Here is a 26,500-nt window from a genome sequence, read left to right on the forward strand (position 1 = left end):
AATTACAATGGTGTCAATAACAAAGAACTAAAGGACACAAAGACTACATGCTCTCTGACCTAATAGTTTATAATCCAGTTCAATAATTGAATCAATTTTTGTACTAGATGGATTTGATTTTTCTCCTTGAAGGTGTGCATGAGGAGCAAAACAGCTAAAGACAGCCTAAAGGAAGAGTGATAGACCTCAAAAAATGGCAGGTAAGCTAAGTGTAGAAGCACTAAAGTTCAGGCCAGTAACGAAGAAGGGATATTTTAAAATACTGGGACGCCTGAGTGGCTCAGTGGTTAAGCGTCTGCCTTTAGCCCAGGGCATGATCCTGGAGTCCCAGGATTGAGTCCCACATCAGGCTCCCTGCATGGAGCCTGCTTCTCCTTCTGCCTATGTCTCTGCTTCCCTCTTTCTCTCTCTGTGTCTCTCATGAATAAATAAATAAAATCTTAAAAATAAAATAAAATACTGTCTGATGTTTAAGGGGCCAATTCATTTCTTCTCTGCAGGACACCTATTTCTCAGATAATCCAGATCCCATTATGAATCTGAACTAAGTGCTTCCAGCCTCCCTTCTACCTCTAGGATCTTTCCCGTATTCTTATTCTTGTCTTAGCAACCTCACTTAGCCTTCTTGTGTTCCTTATTCTGATTCTTCCAGATTAAATAAATGTCCAGAATTCAGAATAAGCAATGACAGTCAAATCGAAAAGACCAAGGTGACATACTGAAATCAATCAGAAGGTAGTTAAATCTCAAACTGTTTATTATTAACTCAAGTACAAAAGGAACGTAGGGAGGGAGGATGCATCAGAATAATTTGTTGATGAGAAAGGATTTGAACTAACTTTGTAGGATAGGTAAGATTTAAATACAGAACAGGAAGCAGGATGCTCCAAGTTTTATGAATAGGAAGGAGGAAACACCAGAGGTAGAAATAAATGGTATGTAAGGAGACTGGTAAGGAAACCAAGGGGCTAAGCAAAGGCTATCCACATTGGACATTACACTGACTGTGGGGAAAAACAGGTTCAATGATTTAAAGATGAATTTAAGGGATGCCTGGGTGACTCACTTGGTTAAACATCTGCCTTTGGCTCAGGTTATGATCTCCCGGTTCTTGGATGGAGCCCAGTGTCCAGCTCCCTAATCGGAGGTGGCGGGGTATCTGTTTCTCGCTCTCCCTCTGCCCCCTGATCATGCTCTCTATCTTGTTCTCTCTCTCAAGTAAAAAAATAAAATCTTAAATAAATAAAGATGAATTTAAAAGCCAAACAATCTTTGTCTGGTATCTTTCCCTGCTCTCAGAGTGCTGTGTTAGATAATATTAATTTGAGCAATCTAATTTCACATAGAAACCATATGAAAGCAAAACTTATGAATCTTGTTAGTATTATTATTAATATCTGTAATGATGCCTTAGCTTTACTACCTATTCACTCAAAAGTTCAATGTGTTTTGATATATATTAACTTATTTAATCCTACATCTCTTTCCTACAAAATTAGAGTACAGGTGTCCTTGCTTTGCAAATTATGTAATGGTTACTGCACAGAAAAACCACAGTTCAGCAAATCAAACACTCCATCCAGTTCACACACATCTGCTATATTATCAAGGTTTTCCCTTTTCTTCAACTTTCCTCTTCTATAAAAAGAGAGCCCCTTAAATAAGATGGTGGGTGGGAGAGATGACCCAATGACTTTAAATCTGGGTCATAATCTAAGTTTTTTTGCAAAATGGGAATAGCACTTTATAAGGTTGCTAAAGAATTAAGTAAAAACAAAAAAACAAAAAAAAAAGAATTAAGTAAAAACAATGTGGGTCACAAATCCAATTTAAGATGAAGTCTGTTGCTGCCATTATTCTTAGCTCACTGTAAAGTAACAGAACTGTAGTTCCATATACAGGAACCAAGCTAAGATGCTGTTGATATAGTACCAACACGTGAATTGCTATTCAAAGAAACACATTTCTGTTTATTGAGAAGTTGAATGACTAGATTTTAAATCTCTGAACCAAGAGACAGTAAATAAAAGTATCTAACAAGCACAGCAGGCTATCAGAAGCAATCTACCCAATTACCTCAGACCCAGAAACCAAGAATACAATACAGCCATCTTTCAATTGACTGGGTTATCCACTCTATGAATTACCTAAGCCTGGGTTGGCAAATGGAGTTCATCTAGCTTGGCAAATCTCATTGATTCTTAACACCTGCCTGAAGTTCTGTATTAGAGGATGATTGAGGTCATCTCCAGACTCAGAAAGAATGTCCAATTGATTAGGAATATCTACCAGAGGTTTTGGGGAGGAGAGAGTATCTGCTTTCTCTGGTGGCCAAATAATTTCTCTATCTGATCTTTCATAATTTTGCTGCTCATTAGCATTCCCAACAGACAAAAATAGATACTGAATTAAGTGTTTTATAACTTGTTAGCTAACTTAGGGAAGAGGATGAAATTAATGGATGATGCAATAATGAGACTGATCAGTAATTACTAAATGAGCACAGGTATAGAAGACCCTGCACTGCATGATATGGATTTCAAAGTATTTATGTCATCCTGCAAAGCATAAATAGCAGCGCTATATACTTAGTAATTCTATATAACCTCAAACAACAGATACAAATGGGAGAAAGAAAGGATCATTTTGAGCTGGTGCAGGGTAAAAAGGAGGTAAGAGAGCTAAAGGGAAGGTCTTGGGTAGGGTCTTAAGAGAAACTTCCTGCCTTAGGAAGGATGAATAATAAATGAAACTACCAAAAAGTAATAAACAATGAAGGATTCGGCAATCCCTCATGGTATTCATATACTTAAATTATCATTCAAAGAAACACATTACTGTTTACTGAGAAGTTGAACAACTAGTGTTTTTTCATCTTTGAGCTCACAGACACTAAATCAAAGTGGCTAACAAGTAGACCAGGGTATCAGAAGCCATCTATCCCATTCATGTAATACAAAACTGACAGGGATCCCTGGGTGGCTCAGTGGTTTAGCACCTGCCTTCGGCCCAGGGCGTGATCCTGGAGTCTCGGGATTGAGTCTCACATCGGGCTCCCTGCATGGAGCCTGCTTCTCCTTCTGCCTGTGTCTCTGCCTCTCTCTCTGTCTCTCATGAATAAAGTCTTTAAAAAAAAATACAAAATGTGACAAAATTAGGAATCCAGCCCATGTACCCATATGGGTCTTGGTCTAAATAGTCACTTCTCCCAAATATAGCATTGTTTGCTTACCACAAAAAAGATGTCCACAGTTTGTTTCAACAGGGAAGGAGGCTTGATGTAAACAGATTGGACAGTACATGTCAGTGTAGAACTGCTGCCGAGCAGCAGCAGGGGCATCCTGATGAGAGAACATGCATTCGAGATTATACAATGCACATGGGTCTTCAGAGTTATCTCGAGGAATAAAATTATACTTAAGAACACAGTTGATAGTGCATAGTCCTTATCACATTTTAGATGTGCAGTAGTTTAAAGTTTTGTAAGTCTGATAAAGTTATGAGCTGTGTTATTGTTTTATTTAGGCTGCAGGGTCTCTACTTTCCTTCCTGAACACACCAAGGACAAAAACCAACATTAACTCCAGAGTTTCTCTTTTATGCTGTTAGAATGAGTTAGTTATTCTGAGAAGTACAAGCCTAAAGCAAAAGCTAAAGAAATGTCAAACTGTTTCCCAAGTATTAGTTTTTAATCATTTTTAATATCTTTTTCATTCCCACGTTCCTAACGAGTGTTGCAGGTATGCTGTACCTCACAAGGGACCAGAATTAAAACTTTCAAAGAAGAATACTGGTCATTTTGGAAGAAGGAAAATTTAATACACTGGTAACCTGGGCTTAATCTTTCACAAATTCAGATTAGTAAAATTTAACGTTCCTCAGTTACATCACTTGTGATTGTAATAGGAAATGTGGAATATAATCACCTCTACAAGAAGCATCCAGATATCAAAGAGCCCACTGGAATGTAAATGATATGAGGATAAGAACTTTATCTATAGGACTCATGGTAGTGACCTAGGAACTAGAAAAGTTTCTAGCACTAGTATATAATGTGTATCTTTTAAAATACTATAAAAACCTATCTTTATATTTTTTTTTCAGCTGGTAGAAATTTTTTTTTAATTTTTTATACCTATCTTTATAGTACCCAGCACACCTCTTGTAAAGTAGCCAGCATTAAAAACATCAAATTATCAAAAAAATTATAAAATTGGCTAAATATGAACTATTAATTGTAAACTGAATCAAAGATTTTTGTCACCTAAAACTAATAAACATAACAAAAACTCCTCTTTCTTAAATCAGTCCCAAAACACTAGAATATTCTATAAGCCATGATCACACATTGATGTTAGTCTTTTATATCATTTTTAATGGTGCAAAGAAAAACATAAAGCATTTAATGTCCCCCTCTCTACCTTTTGTCTTCATCATTGTTTTTTGGAAGTAAACTAAATCAAAACAGAAACAATAAAAAACAATTACCAGTGCTGTCCAACAGAACTTTATGCAGTAATGGAAATCTTTATCTGTGGGTACTGAGTACTTAAAAGGTGAGCAGTGTAACTAAAAAGCACTGAATTTTAAATTGTACTTAATTTTAGTTAACTTAAAATTAAATAGCTACATTTGGGTAGTGGCTACCATATAGGACAGCACAGAAAGGGCTAAGTCACTAGCTTTATTCTAACTACAGCTAAATATTATGCCTGAGGAAGGTATGAGGGAGGTGAATTGGACAGTGGTGCAAAGGAATCTGGAAGATGCAACTCAGTGTGGGACTTCTGTATAGCCAGATCCATTCATGTCATTCCAGTGTGAATTTAAGTAAATCTTAGTGTTCTAATACGTTAGATGGGAATGAGAATTGTTGCCTTACTGATCATGTTTGCAGACCGAATAAAACAGTTGTATGTGAAAGCCCTCTGTAAATTATAAAACACTATCCCACCATGAATTATTAATAACAATAGCTCTGGAACAGAGTATACTGCTAACATGATTAAATTATTTTTACATCAGTGAATTTAAGTTTTATGAAGGCAGGAATTCTTGTTTGTTTAGCTCACAACTGAATCCTCAATGCCTAGAACAGTGTCTGGCATATAGTAGATGTTTAATAAATATATGGTGAGTGGATAAATTGTAAAAGACTTTTTTTTGAAGAGAGTTATTTATTTGTGAGGAATTAAAATTTGGTGGGTGGGAAATCCATTTTTAATTTTAATTTTTTTAATATTAGCTTTCTTGGCATGAAGGTGTACAATATTCTGTATATTCCAGCCTTCATGAACTATATTACATTTCCGGTTCTTAGAGAGTCCATCTGGTTTATAACCATAGAAGAGAAAGAAAAGTCTTCTTTGCCTAGCTAGTTTTGCTAACCTTGACCAATGAAGAAAAAGAAGAGTTGGGGGGGAGGAGCCACCATTGTAGTCATTTTTTTGTAGGTCTTTGGGGAATAGGTAGGACTTTGGGGGAAAAATAGTTTTTCCACCACACTACAGTAAAGCCAATTAGAGAGTGATTATATCCTCACAAATAAATAACAGGAAAACTGTTCTTAAAAAAAAAAAAAAGAAAAGAAAAAGCATGCACATGGAAACATCTGAGTAGTTAAAACTAGTCATTTGCCTAATCTGAAGAAAACATCCAATCAATAGAATAATTTAAATTAACAAAGCAGGAAAGCACTCCATGTTTCCAAAAAGTAATTTATTATTTCATCACAATTGCATATGCAAGAGGAATGGTGACATTACTCCTCATATAAATATACACAGTTACATAACAATAGTACCTGCTCTGTTTGCAGTTGCTCCCGAAGTACCCTTACTAGCTCTTGGTTTTCTGGGTGAATGTTCTGATGTGCATTTCTGTTGAATAAAATATAATGAATTTTGAATATAAAACACCATCAGATGAATCACTCATTTTTTTTTTTAGATTTTAGTTTTTTTAGGTAATGTTTAAAGATCATGGGTATAGGCTGATTTCAGGTTCAACTGGCAAATGATGAAATTCAGAGGCCTAGTACCTTGTAGATTTGATGTAACCGCAGGCTTACAAATCATATGAAGAACAATTAATACATTTATTTATTCTGTGAAGTTCCTTCAAAATAAGCAACTATATAATTATATACTTAAACACTTTTCCATATGTAATTAGATCTTTCCACCTATGAGGTAGAAAAACAGAAAATAAAACTAAATCATATAGAAAAGCCCAAACCTAACATACCACTAATATCTTAACATTAACAATTAAAAGGGAGACTCAAGGGCAAGAATTTAGTGGCTGATATAAAAGAAAGGGATTAAGAGATGAGGGTATTGGAAATTACAAGTGGTGGTTAGGTTGACAGGGTGAGGATGAAGATTTCCATCTGATTCACAGCTTAATTCCATTTGGCAGTAACAGTTTCTTCTAAACTTAGACATTTTTAACAGCAATATTTTAGATCCACAAAATCTCAGCATTACTCTATGTAAGAGCCTTTATTCTCTGGATGAGCTAATACTCAACAGTGATAAAACCTCTAAATCAGGAGCACCTGGGTGGCTCAGTCAGTTGGGCGTTTAACTCTTGATTTCAGCTCCAGTCATGATCTCAGGGTCTTGTTATCAAGCCCCAGTCAGGCTTTGCTCAGTGGGGAGTCAGCTTGGGATTCTCTCACTCCCTCTGCCCTTCTCCACCCACCTCAAATGAATGGATAAATCCTTAAAAAAAGAAAAGAAAAGAAAAGAAAAGAAAAGAAAAGAAAAGAAAGAAAAGAGAAAAGAAAGAAAAGAGAAAAGAAAGAAAAGAGAAAAGAAAAGAAAAGAAAAGAAAAGAAAAGAAAAGAAACCCCTCTAAATCAATATCCTAACAGGACAGGGAAAAATGTTAAAAATACATCTTATAATTATTCAATTTTTTTTTTAATTTTTTTTAATTATTCAATTTTTAGTAAAAAATTCAGGGTAGCATGCAAAACATGACCATTAGTTTTAAGAGAACATTAAAAAAAAAGTCAACTAATCAGAAACTAAACATAAACATAATAAAACTATTGAACTCTGTTTAAATACCTTAAAGTTTGGTAGATTATTTTAAATATTACCTTTTTGTGACTAAATAAACAATCTCTAACAGAAAGCTACTCTCTGGTGAAAACAATCTATCAAGGCACAGCACATGAACCATCTCATTTAAATACCAGTATATACCTAACTAAACAACACTTCTCTAGGACACTGGAAAACCATTCCTTTCTCTTTGGAAAAAGATAGTTACTACTTTTCAGAGTATAGATATAAACCATGTAACTGGAAGGTCTTTTTTTTTTCTTTTTGTTTCTTTCCATAAAAAGAAGATAAAAGAGTGTAAAATTTGGTTGTAGAATGCTAGAAAAGTCAATGTATAGCCAGACGGATGCCTGGGTGGCTCAGCAGTAAAGTGTCTGCCTTCGGCTCAGGGTGTGATCCCAGATTCCCAGGATCGAGTCCCACAGTGGGCTCCCTGCATGGAGCCTGCCTCTCTCTGTGTCTCTCGTGAATAAATAAAATCTTAAAAAAAAAAAAAAAAAAAGTATAGCCAGACAACAAGAACAAACAGCCTGGGATGCTGAACATGTACAGAACCAAAAATCTAGAAAATATTAGGGTAATTAAGACAGATTTAAAGAACTAGATTAGACAATCTTTAAAATGTGATTATCTTGGGGCGCCTGAGTGGCTCAGTTGGTTAAGTGATGACTCTTGGTTTCGGCTCAGATCATGATCTCATAGTTACGGGATTAAACTCCATATCAGGCTCTGCGTTCAGTGGGGAGTCTGCTTGAAATCTTCTCTCCCCCCACCCCCACTCCTGCTCCGTCTCTCTAAAATAAATAAATAAATCTTAAAAAAGTGATCATCTTCGCTGTGAGAAAATGACATTAAATAGGTCTAAATAAAGATGGCAAGGGAAAGACTGGCTCTAATATAAAAACAAAGTACATCATCTACCAATGATTTATGGTCTTTTGTCATTCTTTGAAAAAAGAGACCAAAATTATCCAGTGAATCTCAATCTCAGCATCATGAGTTCAAGCCCCACATTAGGTGTGGAGCTTACTTTAAAAAAAAAAAAAAACCCAAAATAGAAAAATGTAAAATATGGTATCATGTACATAAAACATGTACGAGAAGGAGCAAAGATATACTACTTTTAGGATGTATTTGAACTTAAGCTACCTCTAACTTAATATGGACTGCTATATGTACATAGGATGTTATATATGAATCTCATGGTAAACACAAACCAAAAGCCTATAATAGGTACACAAAACATAAAGAGAAAGGAATTCAAGCAAACACACACAAAAAAATCATCAAATCAAGAGGGAAGCAAAAGAAAGAAAAAAAACAACAAAAACAACTAGAGAACCACTGATAAAATGGCAGTACCTACAGACCTATCAATAATTACTTTTTATTTGTATTATTTTTTCATCATAGTAAGTGTACTTACTCTTTAATCCCCATCACCTATTTCATCCATCCCCTAAACAACCTCCCTTTTGGTAACCATCAGTTTGTTCTCTATAGTCAAAACTTATGCAAGGGCAGCCCAGGTGGCTCAGCGGTTTAGCGCTGCCTTCAGCCCAGGGCATGATCCCCGAGACCCCGGATCGGGTCCCACATCGGGCTCCCTGCCTGGAGCCTGTTTCTCCCTCTGCCTGTGTCTCTGCACCTCTCTCTCTCTCTCTCTCTCTCTCTCTCTCTCTCTGTGTGTCTCTCATGAATAAGTAAAATCTTAAAAAAAAAAAAAATGAGAGGAAGATTAAACTGCTCTTTAAAAAAAAAATTTTCCTTAGAGACTTATGCTATCCCTAACCCCTCCCCAACTTGAAAGTATATAATCTGTCATCTGTCACAACCCTCGAGCAGCTCTTTCTGCCCACGATCCTGTCCCCATGCCTTAATAAAACCACCTTTTTGAGGGCATCTGGGTGGCTCAGTGGGTTAAGTGTCTGCCTTAAGCTCAGGTCATGATCCCAGGGTCCTAGGATTAAGCCTCACATAGGGCTCCCTTGTCTCTCCCTTTCCCCCTCACCCTGCTTGTGTTCACTTGCTCTATCAAATAAGTAATAAAATCTTAACAAAAACAAAACATCTTTTTTTTCCACTGATGACATCTCAAGAATTCTTTCTTGGCCATTAGCTCCAAACGCCAACATTTCCACATCACAATCACTGAGGTCTATTACTCACTTTTCTAAATGAAGTACTGAAAATTATTAGAAGCAGTCAGAAAGCAGTGGCCTTTGCAAATATACATTATTTCAATATTTTGGCCTTTAGTCTCACCTGAAAAGTGCATATACCAGGGTAGCAATCAAAGCGAAACTGACCACAACTGCCACAAGTACTTGGTCACTTACTCCTTCTATGACTGAATCATCATCCAATTTCAAACTTTGAACTTCACCTTGATATTTGGCCATTCCAAGTCTAAAAGATAAAGAAACAGACAAAAGTTACAAATGACACAGTGAAAATGAATATACTAATCAAAACAACAAAAATATAACTCACTTCTAATGTATTTAATTTTTTTAAAGCACCCATTTAAGGAAATTGCATTAAGTACAACTCCAGTGGGAATTCTCCCGTTGAGTTCTTTTTTTTTTTTTTTTTTTTTTTTCGTTGAGTTCTTTAAAATTTGCCAGACACATTATCTGGAGGAGTACAGAATTCTTTAAGATTTTATTTATTTATTCATAAGAGACACAGAGAGGCAGAGACTTAGGAAGAGGGAGAAGCAGGCTCCCTGCGAGGAGCCAATGAGGGACTCATCCCCCCCACCAAGAGCGAGCCAAAGGCAGAGGCTCAACTGATGAGTCACCCAGGTGTCCCAGGAGTATAAAATTCTATCTCCTTCAATCAATTAATTTATCATCTACTTACATTTTTTAAAAACAAATTTTTAAAAAATACCCTTTATTCTTCAAGCTCTGTTCCTTTAATCTTAAGGCAAAAAAGATATTCCTCACGGCCAGCGCTCTTCTCATTCTTAAATAGCAAATCAGTTCTCCAGGTAAATCAGATCTCTCTTCACCCTCACAGCACTACCTGTGTCCTAGAATGTACCAATTTCGGATTGGGAAGGTAATATATTCTCTTCTTCTGTAAACGTTCCTGTGTTATCTAGCATAGTGCCCTGCACACAGTAGGGCCTAATAAATGTATATTTAAACACAAGTGACTTACCTTACTTAAAATGTTAGTAACTTGAAAAGTAGAAGATATCAGGCTATAAGATATTTATGTCTATACTATGATTAGTTGAATTAGTGAAAATTCTACTTGAAAAACTATTAGCCTCACCTGGGACTAAGCTCAGCATATGGTTCAGAATTCTTTGAACTGTCTGGAATATGGAATCACTCTGAGGCTGCATTTCCTTATGAAGAGAAAGGGGAGGATATGAAACTCTCCTTCCCATACACTAAGCTTGAGAAAAATGGTAATACCCAATTTCTATAGGTATGAAGGGAAATAACCCAAACTATATCAGAGTCCAAGAATCACAGATAATTTATATTTTTCACATTGCAAAACAGAAAAATTTAGTCTCATAAGACACCTAAAGGAAAATAAAGGAAATAAACATATATGACTATTCATAATTAAAATAAAATTCTGTATATACATATATATATAAATAAATATATAACTTATGGCACTAAAAAGCTTTATTCATTAACCTAGCAAGTCTCTGTTAAGAGGAAACTTTGTGAAAGTCTAACACCTATGAAAAGAATCCAAATTGGTTGCTAATAAGGAAATTACCTTATGGAAGAAACCAAAGCAAACAGATCAAAGGCAGTTTCCATCAGCTTTACACATAGTAATTGCCTAATATATCAGGAACTTTCTAATGATAGGTTTCAAATAACCATCATGAAGGCCACACACCAGGAAACTCAGAGAGCAGCTCTAACTTCATTATTTTCATTCAAAAGAATAGTCAAATGAACTGCCAATAGAAACTGAACAAACAGCCCCAAGTAATCTAGGGGTGAGCCATGTAATAAATTTAGGTATTTATTTTACCAGGTTTCCTCCTTTTATTTATTTTTTTAAGATTTTATTTTTAAGTAATCTCTAAGCCTAACATGGGGCTCGAACCCACAACCCTGAGACCAAGAGTTTTAGGCTCCAATTACTAAGCCAGCCAGACGCCTCAGCAGGTTTCTCTTTTAAAATTAGAGATACTTTGTACAGCTGTGTCAAGAATCCTAGGGGCAGGGAGAATTACTTGCAGCTTCACAAAGGTAACCAAATGTTATCCCCTTGTGTCAAGATTTCCAGTCTTTTAACTACTGATCTAATTACTTCACAGAGTTTTAAGGTTTTTCCCTAGGGTATAAATTTACTACTAAAGGAGAGCAGAATTTGTCACCCCAAAATATGATTTTGTCTTGTGAGTTACGTTATTTAAAAAAAAAAAAAGACAGCAAAGAAAGGAAAAGTTCTGAAAACCAAGGAGAAGTTATGCTTTTGTAAAAGACATTTACAAGGGAAATCCCCATTTGTAAGGGGATCTCTATATATACCAGCACTAAATCCCTAGAAACTTATGAATGGAGGAGGCACAGACTTAGAACAACTTTACCCTTGTTTACTGTGCTTTTCCTGGTAACCTCCCATAACCCTGTTCCTCCACCCCCAAGGTCTTTCGTTTGTCTTTAGCTGAAAGTGGTATTTAATGTGATGGCTTGGGCCCTTTGGGGGTTACTCAGTTTTCCGGAGTACCTTGCAAGTACATGGGAAATAAACAAATTATTAAGCTTCAGGGCACCTGGCTGGCTCAGTCAGTGGAACGTGTGACTCTTGATCTTGAGGGTTAGGAGTTTGATCCCCATGTTGGTTGTAGAGATTACTTAAAAATAAAATCTTTAAAAAAATTTTTTTAAGCTTCTGGTTTTTTCCTGCTAACGTCTTCTATTACTAGTGAGTCTCAGCCAGGAACATAATAGGGTAGAGGGATATTCCCTTCCCCCCTCCTTGTATTTTTTTTTAATGGGTTACATTTGTTTCTGTGCTCTGCCAAGCGTAATCAATGGTAATGTGACTAAATTCCACTGTACAAATCATACGTTTTTTCCATTCTGCTGTATATTTAACTTCTTTGCAAATAAGGTACTGCTTATGATATTGCTTCAAGCACATTTCCAAGAGCTCAGAGATCCAGGATACTTTAAGTACTGCAGAGCCATATAATGTTTTTTGCATCATTTTATAGCAGAGGTTCCCAATTTATTGAAATGCAGAGTTATTTTATTTTATTTTTGCAGAGTTACTTTTTATTTCCACAAACGCTGGTTTCCCCAAAGAAAGTGGGCTGAGAGAGGGGAGGTGGGGAAATTGCTGCTAAGTTTCTGGAGACAAGGGAGATCCCAGCTAAACCCTGAGCTCTCCCATGAAGAACTACGAAGAGCTGACCTTGTGAGGAGCTTCCAATAGATCAACTTCCACTAGTAGTTTTTCTTATAATCAGAGTTTTAAAATGGAACTGTAGGAGTTAATAGCTCAAAAATGAGGTATTGTATCATCATTCTCAGTTTAATAAGATGATCTAAGATTATAGAGAATGAATTAAAAAATTGTTTCTACTCCAACTTTTGCTTTATATAGTCAGGTTTTGTCTAGACCAGAACTGTGCTGCTGGTTTTGCTCACTGGCACAGGCTCTGAACTGAAGCCTAAGCACTGCTGCTTGGAAACTAACAGCCCAGATTTTAGATCCAGTTCAACTACAACTGTATCCTCACTTTATTAATCTCTAAGGATCTTTCATTTTCTGCAGAATGTAAAAACTGGGCTTGAGGATTTCTTAAGTTCCTTCCCCCATTTCAAATATGAAAATAAGAGTTACCAGTACTTCATTTTTACTATTTGAGATTCACAGAAACAAAACACCATAGATCTTGGAAACTGGTATAATTGATAGAAGCCTAAAGAGGAACTGGTTTCTAGCTTCGGTTTTGCTATTGATTAACTAGCTAAGTTTAATTGAAGAGTAGCTTAATAGATCAGAGAAGCATAGGCTTTGGAGTCAGACAACTGTGTACTTATGTAAAGTTTGCATCTCAGCTTCCTCATATGCTAAAATATATAAAATTAATTTTAACTATATCAAATGCCCACTTTTAAGTAACCTCTATGCCCAACATGGGCTTGAACTCACAATACTGAAATCAAGAGTTATAGCCAGGTGCCTGGTTGCCTATGGCACCAGACAGGTATCCCTCAAATGCTCACTTTTTTGACCAAAAATAAAATAAAATAAAAATAAATTTTAAAAAAGCTGTTTTATGGGGTTTATAACAAGATAATGAAGGTAAAGAATTTAGTATATTGCTTGGCACATCATATAGGTGCTCAGTAAATGGAAACTATAATATTTTGATTACTATTTTTTAATAGATTTTATTTTTTAAACCAACTGAGCCAGCCAATCACCCTTGATTACTATTATTAACAATTGTCAAGAAACATTATAAAACTTAACCATGCCTTCTCCATAGCTGCACTATGTTGCATCTCAAATTCTGTTTAACCAAAGCTCTAAGTATGCATTCCTTGGGAAGACAGCATAAACTTGGGAACACTGCCACACAGGACACTATTATGTTTATTTAAATCTGGTAAACAGCTATACAAATAAATAAGTCTGATAATCAGCCATTGATGAGAACTAGTCCCCAACTAACTAGAGTAAGAGACAGCTAAGACAAGCTGCACTCACCTCTCTCCTTAGTCTTTTCCAAAACTTACAAGAATACAGAAAAAAAAATTAAGAATAGGGAAAGGTAGGAAATTCCGTAACTTCCAAAGGAGAAACTCAGTGTTTTTTAACCCAAGTTCATGTAGAAACACGACCATCACATGATTTCTGCAATTACTCACATTCAAGAAGTTTTTAATATAATTTCCTTCATTGAGAGCAACTGGAGCCACAAATGAAATCTCAAGTACACTGCAGTATCATATATACATGTACTGCGGGTGAGCAGTCAAGACTGAAAATGGAAGCTTAGGTCATGTGTGTCAAAGCCTTGAAAACCTGAACAGCTGGAGTGAAGGTGTTCACAACACCACAGTCCCTCCAGAGCAGGCTAGCATCTTGTTCTTGACTTCCAAAGACATGTTGCAGGTGAGTCAGGTTTAAGCCAATGTAACATATACTTATTGACTTTACGTGCCTAACAAGGGTAATGGTCATTAACATGCTAGGGATTCTGTGGAAACAACCTAATGTGGAATGTAGGAACTCTGGTTTGACCGAGACCCAGACGCACCAACAGAGGAAACAAGAGCAGGTGAGACATACTTATTTCTAAAGATTTCTCCTCCCTTGGTGTAGGGAAGATTTTTTTTTTTTTAAGACCACTGAGAAGACTTCAGGTCAGTTTTTTACATTTACAGAATGATAAATTCATCACACGTGAAATGTTAATTGGTACTTTGTAAAGCATCATTAAAAACTCACTCCAGGGGCACCCCCGGTGGCGCAGCGGTTTAGAGCCGCCTGCAGCCCGGGGTCTGATCCTGGAGACCCAGGATCGAGTCCCACGTCAGGCTCCCTGCATGGAGCCCGCTTCTCCCTCTGCCTGTGTCTCTGCCTTTCAGTCTCTCTCTCTCTGAATAAATAAATTAAAAAAAAAAAAAAAAAAAAACCTCACTCCAGGGACACCTGGGTGGCGGTTGAGCGTCTGACTTTGGCTCAGGAAGTGATCCTGGAGATCGAGATGAGTCCCACATCCGGCTCCCAGCACGGAGCCTGCCTCTCTTTATGTCTCTCGTGAATAAATAAGTAAAATCTTAAAAAAACGAAACAACTCACTTCAGTTCTGAATGTTCAATGACAAAACCTACTCCTGATGGGAAAAGAGGGGCTCCAGGAACTCGCAAACCAAAGTAAAGATGTGCTCTAGAAGTTGTTTGCTGCCCTCCAAATAAGTTTGGCATTATCGGGTAAAGTTAATGCATTCCCTGTAACTCAACGATTCTCCTAGGACTCCAAGGCATATATCCTAAGAAAGCCCCCTACACCTTTGCACTGGTATCCAGGTGTTTTTAGTAGCCTCAGCGGAACAACAAAAGTCCATGAACAGAATGGATACCCTATTATACAATGAAATACTAGACAGCAATGAAAATTACCTACAGATGTATACAAATTTACCATTAATTTAAAGCCACACAATACACTGATCCCACTCCTAAAAGTACAAAAGCAAAGTACTATATTGTTCAGGCATGCATACACAAGCAGGAAAATGAGCATCCTCGAAGTCAGCCTAGGGAGGGAATCGTTCTCAGGACACAGAGTAGGTGTGGGTATGACTCCTGAGCTATGGACAGTGTCCTTCTGTTTTTACCTGGGTGTTAGTTACTATCTTCTCTAAGCATGTACTTTTCTGCATGTTTTATCGCCTACAAATACACGGGGACCTCGCGCACACCCAGCCTCCTCTGGACAGGTGGGCGCTGGCGGGCCACCCTGCAAACCCCGAGAAGGCCAACGCCTGGTCTGCACCAGGACACAGGCCCGAGGGCCGCCGAGGTCCTCGCGCACCAACACCTGGCGCACACCCCGCCCCGCTCAAGCAGCCCAAGTTTCCGGGGAGTCGAGGCTCCCCGCGACCCCGGGAGGACCGGCCGGCCGTCCTCCCCAGGCAAGCACCGAGCACGGCGAGCCGTGTGCCAACCGCGTCCGCCCCGCCCCGCCCCTGCCCCCGGGACTCCGGGCTCAGCGCCGGGGTTCCCGGAGGAAGGCGGCGCCCCCGGCCCAGAAGCCCGGAGGCGCCCCCGGGGCAGCCCGCCCACGCCAGAGCCCGGCCGGCAGCTCCCGCGGGCCCGGATCCGGGTGGGCGTGGCCGGCCGCGACCCGGCGGCCGCGGAGGGGGAGGGGAGGGGAGGGGAGGGGGAGGGGGCGCGTACCTCTCCAGCGCAGAGGATACCTCGCCAGTTCCCGGTGACAGAGAACAGAGGCTATTTCCGGGCACGGCCCCCGCCACCCCTCCCGGGCAACCACTAGCCGTCCCTTTTTTAATTTGGAGTGCGGACACAGGCGCACGCGCACTGCCGCGCTTCCGTGAGGCTGCGGGCGGACGGCGGAGGGGCACCCGCCGCCGCCTCAGCCGCCGCCAGGGCCCGGCGCGTGCGCGCGGGGACACGCAGGGGGCCGGCGTCGGGGCGCGCGCGGGGCGGGGAGGCGGGCCGGCCGGGCCGATTGTGCGCAGTGGCTCGGCGGCCGCGACTCCGGCCAGGGCCGGCGCTCTCCGGGGGCGGGGACGCGGGGCTGCGGGCGTGGCCGGGGGCGCGCGCGGCGGGCGCGCGGTCCGGAGTGAGCGAGGAAGGAGGGGCGGCGGGGGTGACGGTGCTGGAGCCGCTGGCGGCGCCGGGGCGGTAGTCGGCGGCCCGGGCCTGCGGACGAGGTGGGCCGGAGGCCAGGTCAGCCGCCCGGACCCTCCGACGCAGCCCCGCACCGAGCGGCGGCGATTTCTGGCGAGGTGGGGAGGCGCTGCCAAGCCCCAGCCGGGGAAGATGTTCAACGTGGAGTCGGTGGAGCGGGTGGAGCTGTGCGAGAGCCTTCTCACTTGGGTATGTGATGCCTGGCGGGGACCCCCTCCCCCAGGCCTCCTTTCCGGGATCCCCCACGCCCGTCGCGGGGGGCGAGCGCCGAGGGCGGCGGTGCCGTCACATCCGGGGCCTGGGGCGGGCGGGGCCGGGGGACGCCGGTGCGGGCCGCGTCTACGCGGGCGGCCGGGCGGGGCGGGGGGCGGCGGGCGGCGGGCTGCGGGCAGGGCCCGGGTCCGAGGGAAACTTGCCGGGCTCGGTTGTCGGCTGCCCTCCGGATGGAGCCACCCCGGCGCAGGCGGCACCGGGTCCGGGTTGTTGGCGGCGGCGGCTCGCGCGGCGGGGACCCCGAGGCGCCCGCGGGCTCCGCGGCCGGGAGAGGCCCTCGGGAGCTTTGTTGTAGCGCCCCGGAGCTCGGAGGGCGAGCCGGGCCCGCCGCGGGAGGACGCTGCTCGGCAGGGAGGGCCGGAGGAACACGGAAGGGCGCCCACACCCGGCATTCAAGGTGCGAGATGCGCTGCCGAGGTACTTATTAGCGTAGTAGATAAACAAACCTGGAAGATACGTGCAAATCAGCAACGGAACTCGACATTTTGGGGCGACGCTCTGGACCCACGACCTTAAATTACTAAACACATTGACGTCGTCACGTTTTGAATGTGTGTTCAGTTCTGCTGCTAGGAATTGTGCCTCTCGCAGCCTCTTTGAGAGCCGGTGATGAAACCCAGGCTTCGGGTTTCACAGAACTTGGTGTCAGTTTTCGGGGCGGGGGGGCGGGGGTTGGGGGGTTGTAGAGGTCTGCAGAGTCACGGGATAAACCTAGTGCTTTTTCCAGGAGTTTTACTCATTGCTAAAAACGTTAAATGTAATTTCTAGGATAAGAGACGACTACATCTATGACTCCTGGGGTGACTACAGCGTTTGGGGTTCATGTTAAAGATGAGATATAGATGTCAAAGATGCTGTTCGGCGGTTCCTTGAGTTCAGATCCCTGAAGTATACATTTCGCCTTCCTGTGTGGGGGCACTTAGGTGAAAAGGTTGGAAAAGCTTTGCCTTAGGTAGGTTGCAACAAAGGTGGTGTAAATAAATACTCTTGAGACTTTCATAATGTGTCAAGAATGAAATCGTGCGCTTTGATACATGCTGTAACTTTGATGTTAGGCTGTTCTTGGGAGTTGAGGGTGTTTTGTTTTTGGTTTTTTGCAATAATATATACTAACCATACAGCATGCAAATGTAATGGGGTCCATCTTCAGACGAGAAGATGGGTTTACCTACCTGCTCTATTTTAGGGAAAACTGATAAGCTGCATAATGTGGCCAAGGCAGGGAAGAGATAAAGGAAAAGAATGAATGACCACATTTTTTGATACTGTGGAAGGAATAGATTTGGCAGAGGTTGTAAACAGAAGATTGAGGATCTTAAGATGTGCCTTTTTGAGTCTGTACAAGCAAGTTCTTCCCTCAATGCTAGAAAAAGGCAACACGGCAACGATGAGGAAGTTAGCTAACTGAACCTGACGTAGGGCTTCATTGTTTAAAGTCTAGAAAGACAAGTCTTGAAAACAGGCTCATTTGAAGGGCATCTGCAAAAAGATGGTGATTCATTGCACTTACTTGGGTGACAAAGTTTGAAGGGATGCTAACAGAAGCACACAGTATGAGAGCATCTATGTAGAATCTGGCAAATATCAAGAAAACAAAATCCAGGTTATCAGAGAGGTCAGGGAATATGACATTGTAGAAAAGGATTTTTGAAATGTCACTGGAAGGCTCATCGAGAAAAATTTTTGGAGAAAATTTTCAAGAACAACCGGAGGGCAGATTCTACACAAAGATGTACAGTTCTAAGATTTGGAAACATTTTAAAACCTTGTGCATTGAAATGTTTCAAAATAAAGTTGAGTTTAAATGTTGGATTCTCTTTAAGTTGTCATTATAAAAAGCAGAGTAAGTGTTTACGCAGAAAATGTTTGAGGTAGCTAAAAGTGTACGTTTGGTCTAGTAGTTCCCCTCATATCTGGAGGCCAGCCTGTGTTGAAAACAATTCCAAAACTGAGTGTAAGGGGGAAAAAACGTATGCAGTACGCTCCAAAGAAAGACTCCGTCGGTGTGCTTAGCTGGCTCAGTGAGTAAAGCATGTGATGGCATGGAGCCTACTTGGGAAGACTCCCATTTGGACTAATTTACTCTACATAAACTTTTAGCCACCTTGGCCATATGAATTCTGTGCACACCGAAGGTTAGGAAGTGACTGCTACACTCAGCAAGATACATATAGTTGCCAGTGTGACCTAGAAGATCTAAGAACTGAAAGCTCATTCTTGGAGCTGACAGCCTTACAGAATTCAAGAGCCTCCATGCTCATTATTGAAGATCATAATTAGATCTTGAATATCAAAAGTTTGTTTTCACTACATAGCATTTAGTACTAGATAGGAGGAATTCTTCCACTGGAAATAGTTAAAATAAGAAAGCCTCGGGACGCCTGGGTGGCTCAGTGGTTGAGTGTCTGCCCTTGACTCTGGGCATGATCTCGGAGTCTAGGGATCTAGTCCCGCGTCGGGCTCCCTACATGGAGCCTGCTTCTCCCTCTGCCTATGTCTCTGCCTCTCTCTCTGTGTCTCTCATGAATAAATAAATAAATATCTTTAAAAAAGAAAGCCTCAGGCACTTTAAAGGCATGACTATTAGTACCTATCCAGAATTAATTTCTGTGGACTTCGAATTGCCTTGAATGCTGCATAATATTTCTATTTATACTAGCCCAAGAATCAAATGTTCCAAATTTTTGTTGAAAGAGGAATGCTTAGGAAAAAAAAGTATCTTCCTACCAGTGGAAAACACCTTAAGTTTAAATTCCAAATCAGAGTTTATGCAGCAAGCAAGTTCAGCAGGATGTGCTTGAAAATTTACACTCTACCTCCTCTCCCCACCCTCTGAGTCAAATTATATTCTTACCTGTTAAAGAAAATCTACCTTGCATATTATACTTTCAGGCTTAATTTCTTGAACTTTACATGAAAAGATTGCTCTTTCCTAAGTTTTAGAGATTGAAAAACCAGAAAGAATCTGGAATGCTACCAGTTAATGGCAAGAAGCTAAGTGGGAAAAGAAACATCACATAGGCTCAGTACATTTCGTCTGAGAAGCCCAGCAACATTAGCGTATCCATGTAGTTTTCATATTAGTTAGCAGCCAATAAAATGCATTCTAGTTTATAGACTTGGGGAAGGTATGATTATTTGTGATGGTATCTCCCACATTCCATTCTGTCTGATCTACCTAATTCCATTCTATCAACAATTTTTTTTCTGTGATGGAGGAATAAATCAACGTATAGAAGTTAAAGTACAAAAAAAGCGTAATTTTTTCTTTTTTTTTTTTTTAAGATTTTATTTATTTATTCATGATAGATACAGAGAGGGGCAGAGACACAGGCAGAAGGAGAAGCAGGCTCCATTCAGGGAGCCCGACGCAGGACTCCATCCCGGGACTCCAGGATGACCCTGGGCTGACGGTGGCGTTAAATCGCTGAGCCACCCGGGCTGCCCAAAAGTGTAATTTTTCTTTTTTAAAAATTGAGGATCAATATAAAATGATAAGAGCATAGGTTCTGACATGGGCTATTGGTTCAAATCGTATTTTTGTTTCATACTAAATGTAGGTGACTTTGGATAGCATAACTTTATCTCTCTTTTTTTTTTTAAGATATTTATTCACTGATCCTCAATTTTTAAAAAAGAAAAATTACACCTCTGGCACAGAGAAAAGGCAGAAACAGACAGAGGAGGAAGGCCCCCCGCAGGGACCCCGTGTGTGTGTGTGTGTGTGTGTGTGTGTGTGTGTGTGTGTGTGTTGATCCCTGGTCGCTGAGCCACCCAGGTGTCCCTATCTCTGTTTCAATTGCATTCCTTCCAGTGGTTCTTTTTTTTTTTTTAATAAATTTATTTTTTATTGGTGTTCAATTTGCCAACATATAGAATAACACCCAGTGCTCATCCCATCAAGTGCCCCCGTCACCCAGTCACCCCCACCCCTCGCCCACCTCCCCTTCTACCACCCCTAGTTCGTTTCCAAGAGTTAGAAGTCTCTTGTATTCTGTCTCCCTTTCTGATATTTCCCACTCATTTTTTCTCTTTTCCCCTCTATTCCCTTTCACTATTTTTTATATTCCCCAAATGAATGAGACCATATAATGTTTGTCCTTCTCCGATTGACTTATTTCACTCAGCATAATAGTCTCCAGTTCCATCCACGTCGAAGCAAATGGTGGGTATTTGTCATTTCTAAAGGCTGAGTAATATTCCATTGTATACATAGACCACATCTTCTTTCTCCATTCATCTTTCAATGGACACCGAGGCTCCTTCCACAGTTTGGCTATTGTGGCCATTGCTTCTATAAACATCGGGGTGCAGGTGTCCCGGCGTTTAACTGCATCTGTATCTTTGAGGTAAATCCCCAGCAGTGCAATTGCTGGGTCGTAGGGCAGATCTATTTTTAACTGTTTGAGGAACCTCCACACAGTTTTCCAGAGTGGCTGCACCAGTTCACATTCCCTCCAACAGTGCAGGAGGGGCCTTCCAGTGGTTCTTATGCTTTAGTGTATTGATTAACATTGTTGGAGGGCTCATTAAAACACAAATGCTAGGCCCCATGTCCAGGGTTTATAATTTAGTAGGTCTGGGCTGGGGCCTGAGATTCTGATTTCTAACAAGTTTCCAGGTAATGCTCTTGTTAGTGGCCTGGGGACCATACCCTGAGAATCACAACTCTAGAGCAGGGATTTTTAATTTTAGCATTATTGACATTGGGGTTAGATGATTCTTTGTGGCAGTACTCTGCATTGTTGAACATTTAAAAGTAACACCCCCCCATGAATGAAGGAAGGAAGGAAGGAAGGAAGGAAGGAAGGAAGGAAGGAAGCAAGCATCCCTGGCCTCTACCTACTAGATGCCAATAGCACATGCCTATTTGTTAAAATAAAAAATGTGTCATAGGGTGCAAAATCACCTCTGGTTGAGAACTGCTCTAGAGATAGTAATTCCAGGTGATCTCATGCTTTACTTTTCTCATGCTTTTGTGGGTGAGGATGAGATGGAGGCTGGGTGATGTTAATAGAGCTTCTCAGAATTGAGAGGTTAGGATCTTTCAGGTAGAATATCACACCTTAATGCACTTAGGTATAATTATCTTTAAATTTTACCATGCTACTGTCGCAACACATCCTGTAGATGTTAACACAGTTTATGAGAACTGGTAGATGATAGATTTTTTTTTTTAATTCACATACCTAAAATCCATCCTTTAAAATAAGTGTGCAGTTCAATGATTGGTAGTATGATCACAAGGTTGTTCAACCATTACTACTACCTAATTCTAAAAACATTTTTATCATCCTGAAAGGAAACTCCATAAAGATAGATTTTCTTTGAGACCTGCTTTACTTTCATCTCAAAGCACAGGTGGATATCATAGCCTTCATCATCAACTATTTACCTTAAGAGCCAATACAGAGAAAGTAATTGTTTAGAAGCCATATTAATAATCATAATATAGTTTTTTCTAAGTCCCAAAGAGAAACAATTTTAGTACTAAATTATTTGCATTATTGAAGAATTACTTTATGTTTTTCTTCTAATTGGCCAGAGACACTTTTCTAATCTGCTTTGGATCAGAGGGTTACAAATGTCTAACCAGTGTCCCATTGCATAAGAATTATTTGATGACCTTGTTAAGTGTCAATTCTCAGCCTTTTGCAGCTTCCCAGATGATTCTGAGGTGCACCAGGTTTGGGAACTGCTACTTTAGACTTAGCACAGTACCTAATGTACATTCATTTTCTCATTTATTCCTTTACCAACACACCTCTCCATAAGGTATTTTTCCCAATTGCTAGATTTAAAAACTCACATTGAGAGAGGTAAAGTGGCACACTCAGGTTCACACAGCAAATTAGGAGCAAAGCTGGGATAGAATAAGTTCATTACATTCAAATGCTCACTGAGGGCTTATTCTATGTCAGACATTGTGCTAAGATTAGAGGTGAAGAGATATTAAATGAGTTGTGGCCCTCACTGCTGCCTCTTTTTCATTCTAAACCTACAAGAAAGAGATTGATTTATCAACTGTAAAATGAAAGCAGGTGCTTATCTCTTTTTAAACTACATTGTTACCACATTACTATTGAGAAGGTAGCTGGAGATAATGTAGAATAAGATTTAATATCAGTTCCTACAGATGATGTTTATTTGTTCCGTTTATTCATTTACTAATTATTTATTAAAACTTTACCAGGAATGATGTTAGTGTTAGGGAATGGAATGGAATAAAAGTGTTCTTTTTATTGCCTCTCCCAAACGGAGTAAGAACCACTTGTTATGTGATCTTTAGGATAATTCCCTTAGTTTCCATCACCAAAACCATCACTACTCACAAGACTCTCCTGTATAGAATACATAAAGTAGGTACCGACTGCGTTTATCAGTAGCTTTTTTTTTAAAGATTTATAAATGATACAATATAGAGAAGTAGGCACCTACTGTTACGAAGTGAGAAAATTACTAGAACCGAATTAATAGAATTGAGGACAGTTTGTCAGTATATATCAAAAACCTTAAAATGTGCATATACTTTGACCCAGTAATTTCATTTCTGAGTGTGTAACCCAATAAATAAAAATGTGTGAGAAGAATTGAGTATTTTTCCCAACATTTCCATTGTCTCTACTTGGTTTGACCTCAGCTATGTTAATACTGTAAACCTACTAAAATGGGTTTCTGTGCCTCTTTCCCTCCAATCCTTTCTTCATACCGCATCCAGGATCTTTATACAGTGCAAATCTCATTGCCTCAGTCTCCTGCTTGGATTCCTTTGCTTATTGCCTCCTCGGTCCCCGCCCCCCACAGTTGCTCTTAGGATAAAGTTGTGACATGGCTTATGAAGTTTTGCACAGTGATGCCCCATCTTTCACAATTATATTCTTTAACCTCTTCCATCTCTTCCTGTTCCCACCCCCCATCCCATGCCAAGCTGTTTCTCATTCTTAGATTGCTTCTCGCTGTCACTTCTAACCTTTGTGTTGGTGTTTGCACATCCTGTCATTCTCTTTCATTTTGCTAAACTATAAACTGTGCAAGAGCATGGCCTGCATCTGTCTTTTCTCAATGATTTATTCCTTCTAAGTCTTGGTTGCACTACCGAGTAGAATCATTGTTGGCTCAAGTGTATTATCTTATGGAAATAATTTCTATTTCTCAACCATGTCATGCTGATCAGTGCAAATTTAGTTGGGTGTTTTGTTTTCTGCAAAGTTAGATCTAATTCAGAATACATTTAAAATCAGAATTGAATATCTAATTTCAACTGTAGTGAATGTGACTTCTACATCTGTATAGAGATATTTTGGTTTTGGTTTTGAGTAAAAGAAGTCTCAACCTGGCCAGTCTTTTTTTTTTTTTCTTTTAAGATTTTATTTATTTATTCATGAGAGAGACACAGAGAGAGGTAGAGGGAGAAGCAGGCCTCTCATGGGGAGCCCGATGTGGGACCTGATCCCATAACTCCGGGATCATGCCCTTAGCCAAATGCAGGTGCTCAACCACTGAGCCACCCAGGTGTCCCTCAACCTGGCTAGGTTTTTTTTTTTTTTTTTTTTTTTTTTTTTTTTAAGATTTATTTATTCATGAAAGACACAAGCTGAGAGAAAAAGGCAGAGGCAGAGGCATAGACAGAGGGAGTAGCTGGCTTCTTGCAGGGAGCCCAATGTGGGACTAGATCCCAATCGCTGAGCCACCCAGATGTCCTGTCAACTTGGCCAGTCTTAAACGAGTTTATCTCACATAATAGGCTTTACGGTTTTTTGTAATTCAGTGGCTCAATTTTGGCCTCAAGGACCTAGTTCTTTGTATCCGTCTTTGTCATACACTGCATTGGCCTCATCCTAAAATGTATTCCATTAAGAGCCCTAATATGACTGCTGGTGGCATTTGAGGTAACATACTTGTTCACATCAAGAGGAGATTGGCTTTTCTTTCCTAGAAACTCAAGTTTAAGCATCACTCTGCAGCTCTTTGGTTCAGATTGTCTTTGCCCTGTGAGTCCTAAGTCAATCACTAGTAGAGGGGATGAAGGTACCATGACTTGCTTAGATTGATTATCTGTGAGCAGAATGGATGCTGGGATGTCACTAAGTATCCACCACAATTTCTTTACTACCCAAAGGGAAAAATTACAATGAGAACCTGCAGGTGGGACGCCAAGATGGCTCAGTGGTTGAGTATCTGCCTTTGGCTCAGTGCATGATCCTGGGGTCCTGGGATCAGGTCCCCGTCAGGCCCCCTGCAGGGAGCCTGCTTCTCCCTGTGCCTGTGTCTCTCTGCCTCTCTCATGAATAAGTAAATAAAATCTTTAAAAAAAAAAAAAAAAGAGAGAGAACCTGTAGGAAATTTCCCATAAGGGAAAACTTTTCCAACTTTTTTGCTTTTTAAAATTTATTCCATGGGACACCTGGGTGGCTCTGTGGTTGAGCGCCTGCCTTCAGCTAAGGGCGTGATCCTGGAGTCCCGGAATTGAGTCCCACATAAGGCTCCCTGCATGGAGCCTGCTTCTCCCTCTGCCTATGTCTCTGCCTCTCCCTCTCTGTGTCTCTCATGAATAAATAAAAATCTTAAAAAAAAATTTATTCCACTCCCAAGATGAGATCACAAAAAGAAACATATAAACTCTGTATGGTTAACCATGGAATCTCCCCTCTAACCCTCCCCGCTCTTTTTCTCCCCACCCAGATCCAGACATTTAACGTGGATGCACCATGCCAGACCGTAGAAGATTTAACGAATGGGGTTGTGATGGCCCAGGTTCTTCAAAAAATGTAAGAATAAATTGCTTTATCTTTTTGTATGTTCTTATATGTGAATATTTATTAGATTGAAAACGTGGACAAAAAATAAATTTACATGAAGTGTGTGTTATATGTAGAATAAGAACTGTAAATGTCAGTGATAATTTTGTTGGCATATCCTTTAGGTGCAGATTGACTGGCTGAAGGTTTAATTAAAGGTATAATTATTATAACATGCCATTGGTTTTGGCATAATTATTTGCTCTTGTGTTTCTCAGCATAAACTTGGCAGAAATTTTCATGTCCAGTGATGAGATTTTCTCATTGTAGAAGAATTTAGAGGCTTACTCCCTCTTTTTTAAGGATTTTGCTCAAATGTTATCAGTGAGGCCTTCCCTGACCACTCATAAAATAAGTGACTACCATTCATCTATGCTCCGTTTATATCCCTTTTAACCTTTTATGTTCTTCTCAAAGGTATGTAACACCATTTTATATGTTCATTTGTTTTGTGCTGCTTCCCTCCCCACCACCCATGTATATATACACACAGTATAAGATTCACACAGGTGCAGAGAATTTGTTTTGTTCACCATTGTATCCTATCATAATGTTTTATTTTTAGTTGAATCAGATGATAATGTCCTTTGTAGATCACAAATGGCTAAATATGATCAGTTTTTCATGATTCAGCCTTCATTATGGTTACTCATGTCTACCAAATGAAAGAATGACATACTTATTTGAGATATATGAAACATACCTGATTCTTCTAAGTACTTGAAAAAATAGATGGTAAAGTTGATATTGTATGACTATTTCCAACTTTTGACTTAGGTTTGATGTGATTTGGGGTATACTTTAGTCTTTTGAAGCACTGAGCTCTTAGTAGGCTTTGTGATTTGCATATGAGTAAAAAGATTTCCTGCAGTTTTGTTAAGAATCAATATGAACAGTAAATGAATTCTTGCTCTTGTTCACTTTGCAGTGAGCTACATAGAATTGTCCATCTGAAACACAGTTCAGATGCCTA

At 40.1% G+C, this 26,500-nt stretch overlaps 2 protein-coding genes across 8 annotated transcripts in view; one reads left to right on the top strand and one right to left on the bottom strand.

The window, feature by feature from the left end:
* The window catches only part of RNF170 (ring finger protein 170), a 28,578-nt gene extending 12,378 nt beyond the window's left edge, over positions 1–16,200 (bottom strand). Inside the window, exons 1-5 of one of the 3 annotated variants that reach the window (XM_072776681.1) lie at positions 15,983–16,197; positions 10,359–10,434; positions 9,339–9,482; positions 5,804–5,879; positions 3,233–3,341 (exon numbers count right to left, since the gene is read on the bottom strand). In XM_072776681.1, the coding sequence (XP_072632782.1) occupies positions 3,233–3,341; positions 5,804–5,879; positions 9,339–9,475 (322 nt within the window). In that variant the 5' untranslated portion in view covers positions 9,476–9,482; positions 10,359–10,434; positions 15,983–16,197. Of the gene's footprint in view, positions 1–3,232; positions 3,342–5,803; positions 5,880–9,338; positions 9,483–10,358; positions 10,435–15,982 lie in introns of all 3 variants that reach the window. The other 2 variants (XM_072776683.1, XM_072776682.1) reach the window with 2 other exon arrangements.
* Positions 1–26,500, top strand: part of HOOK3 (hook microtubule tethering protein 3) — a 143,546-nt gene that overhangs the window by 22,823 nt on the left and 94,223 nt on the right. For 2 of the 5 annotated variants that reach the window (XM_072776676.1, XM_072776677.1), the window contains exons 1-2: positions 16,376–16,645; positions 25,412–25,497. In XM_072776676.1, the coding sequence (XP_072632777.1) occupies positions 16,589–16,645; positions 25,412–25,497 (143 nt within the window). In that variant the 5' untranslated portion in view covers positions 16,376–16,588. Of the gene's footprint in view, positions 1–16,375; positions 16,646–17,025; positions 17,127–17,661; positions 17,682–25,411; positions 25,498–26,500 lie in introns of those variants that run through there. The other 3 variants (XM_072776680.1, XM_072776679.1, XM_072776678.1) reach the window with 3 other exon arrangements.

This window comes from Canis lupus, chromosome 15 (genome assembly GCF_048164855.1).
Source record: "Canis lupus baileyi chromosome 15, mCanLup2.hap1, whole genome shotgun sequence".
Taxonomy (NCBI): domain Eukaryota; kingdom Metazoa; phylum Chordata; class Mammalia; order Carnivora; family Canidae; genus Canis; species Canis lupus.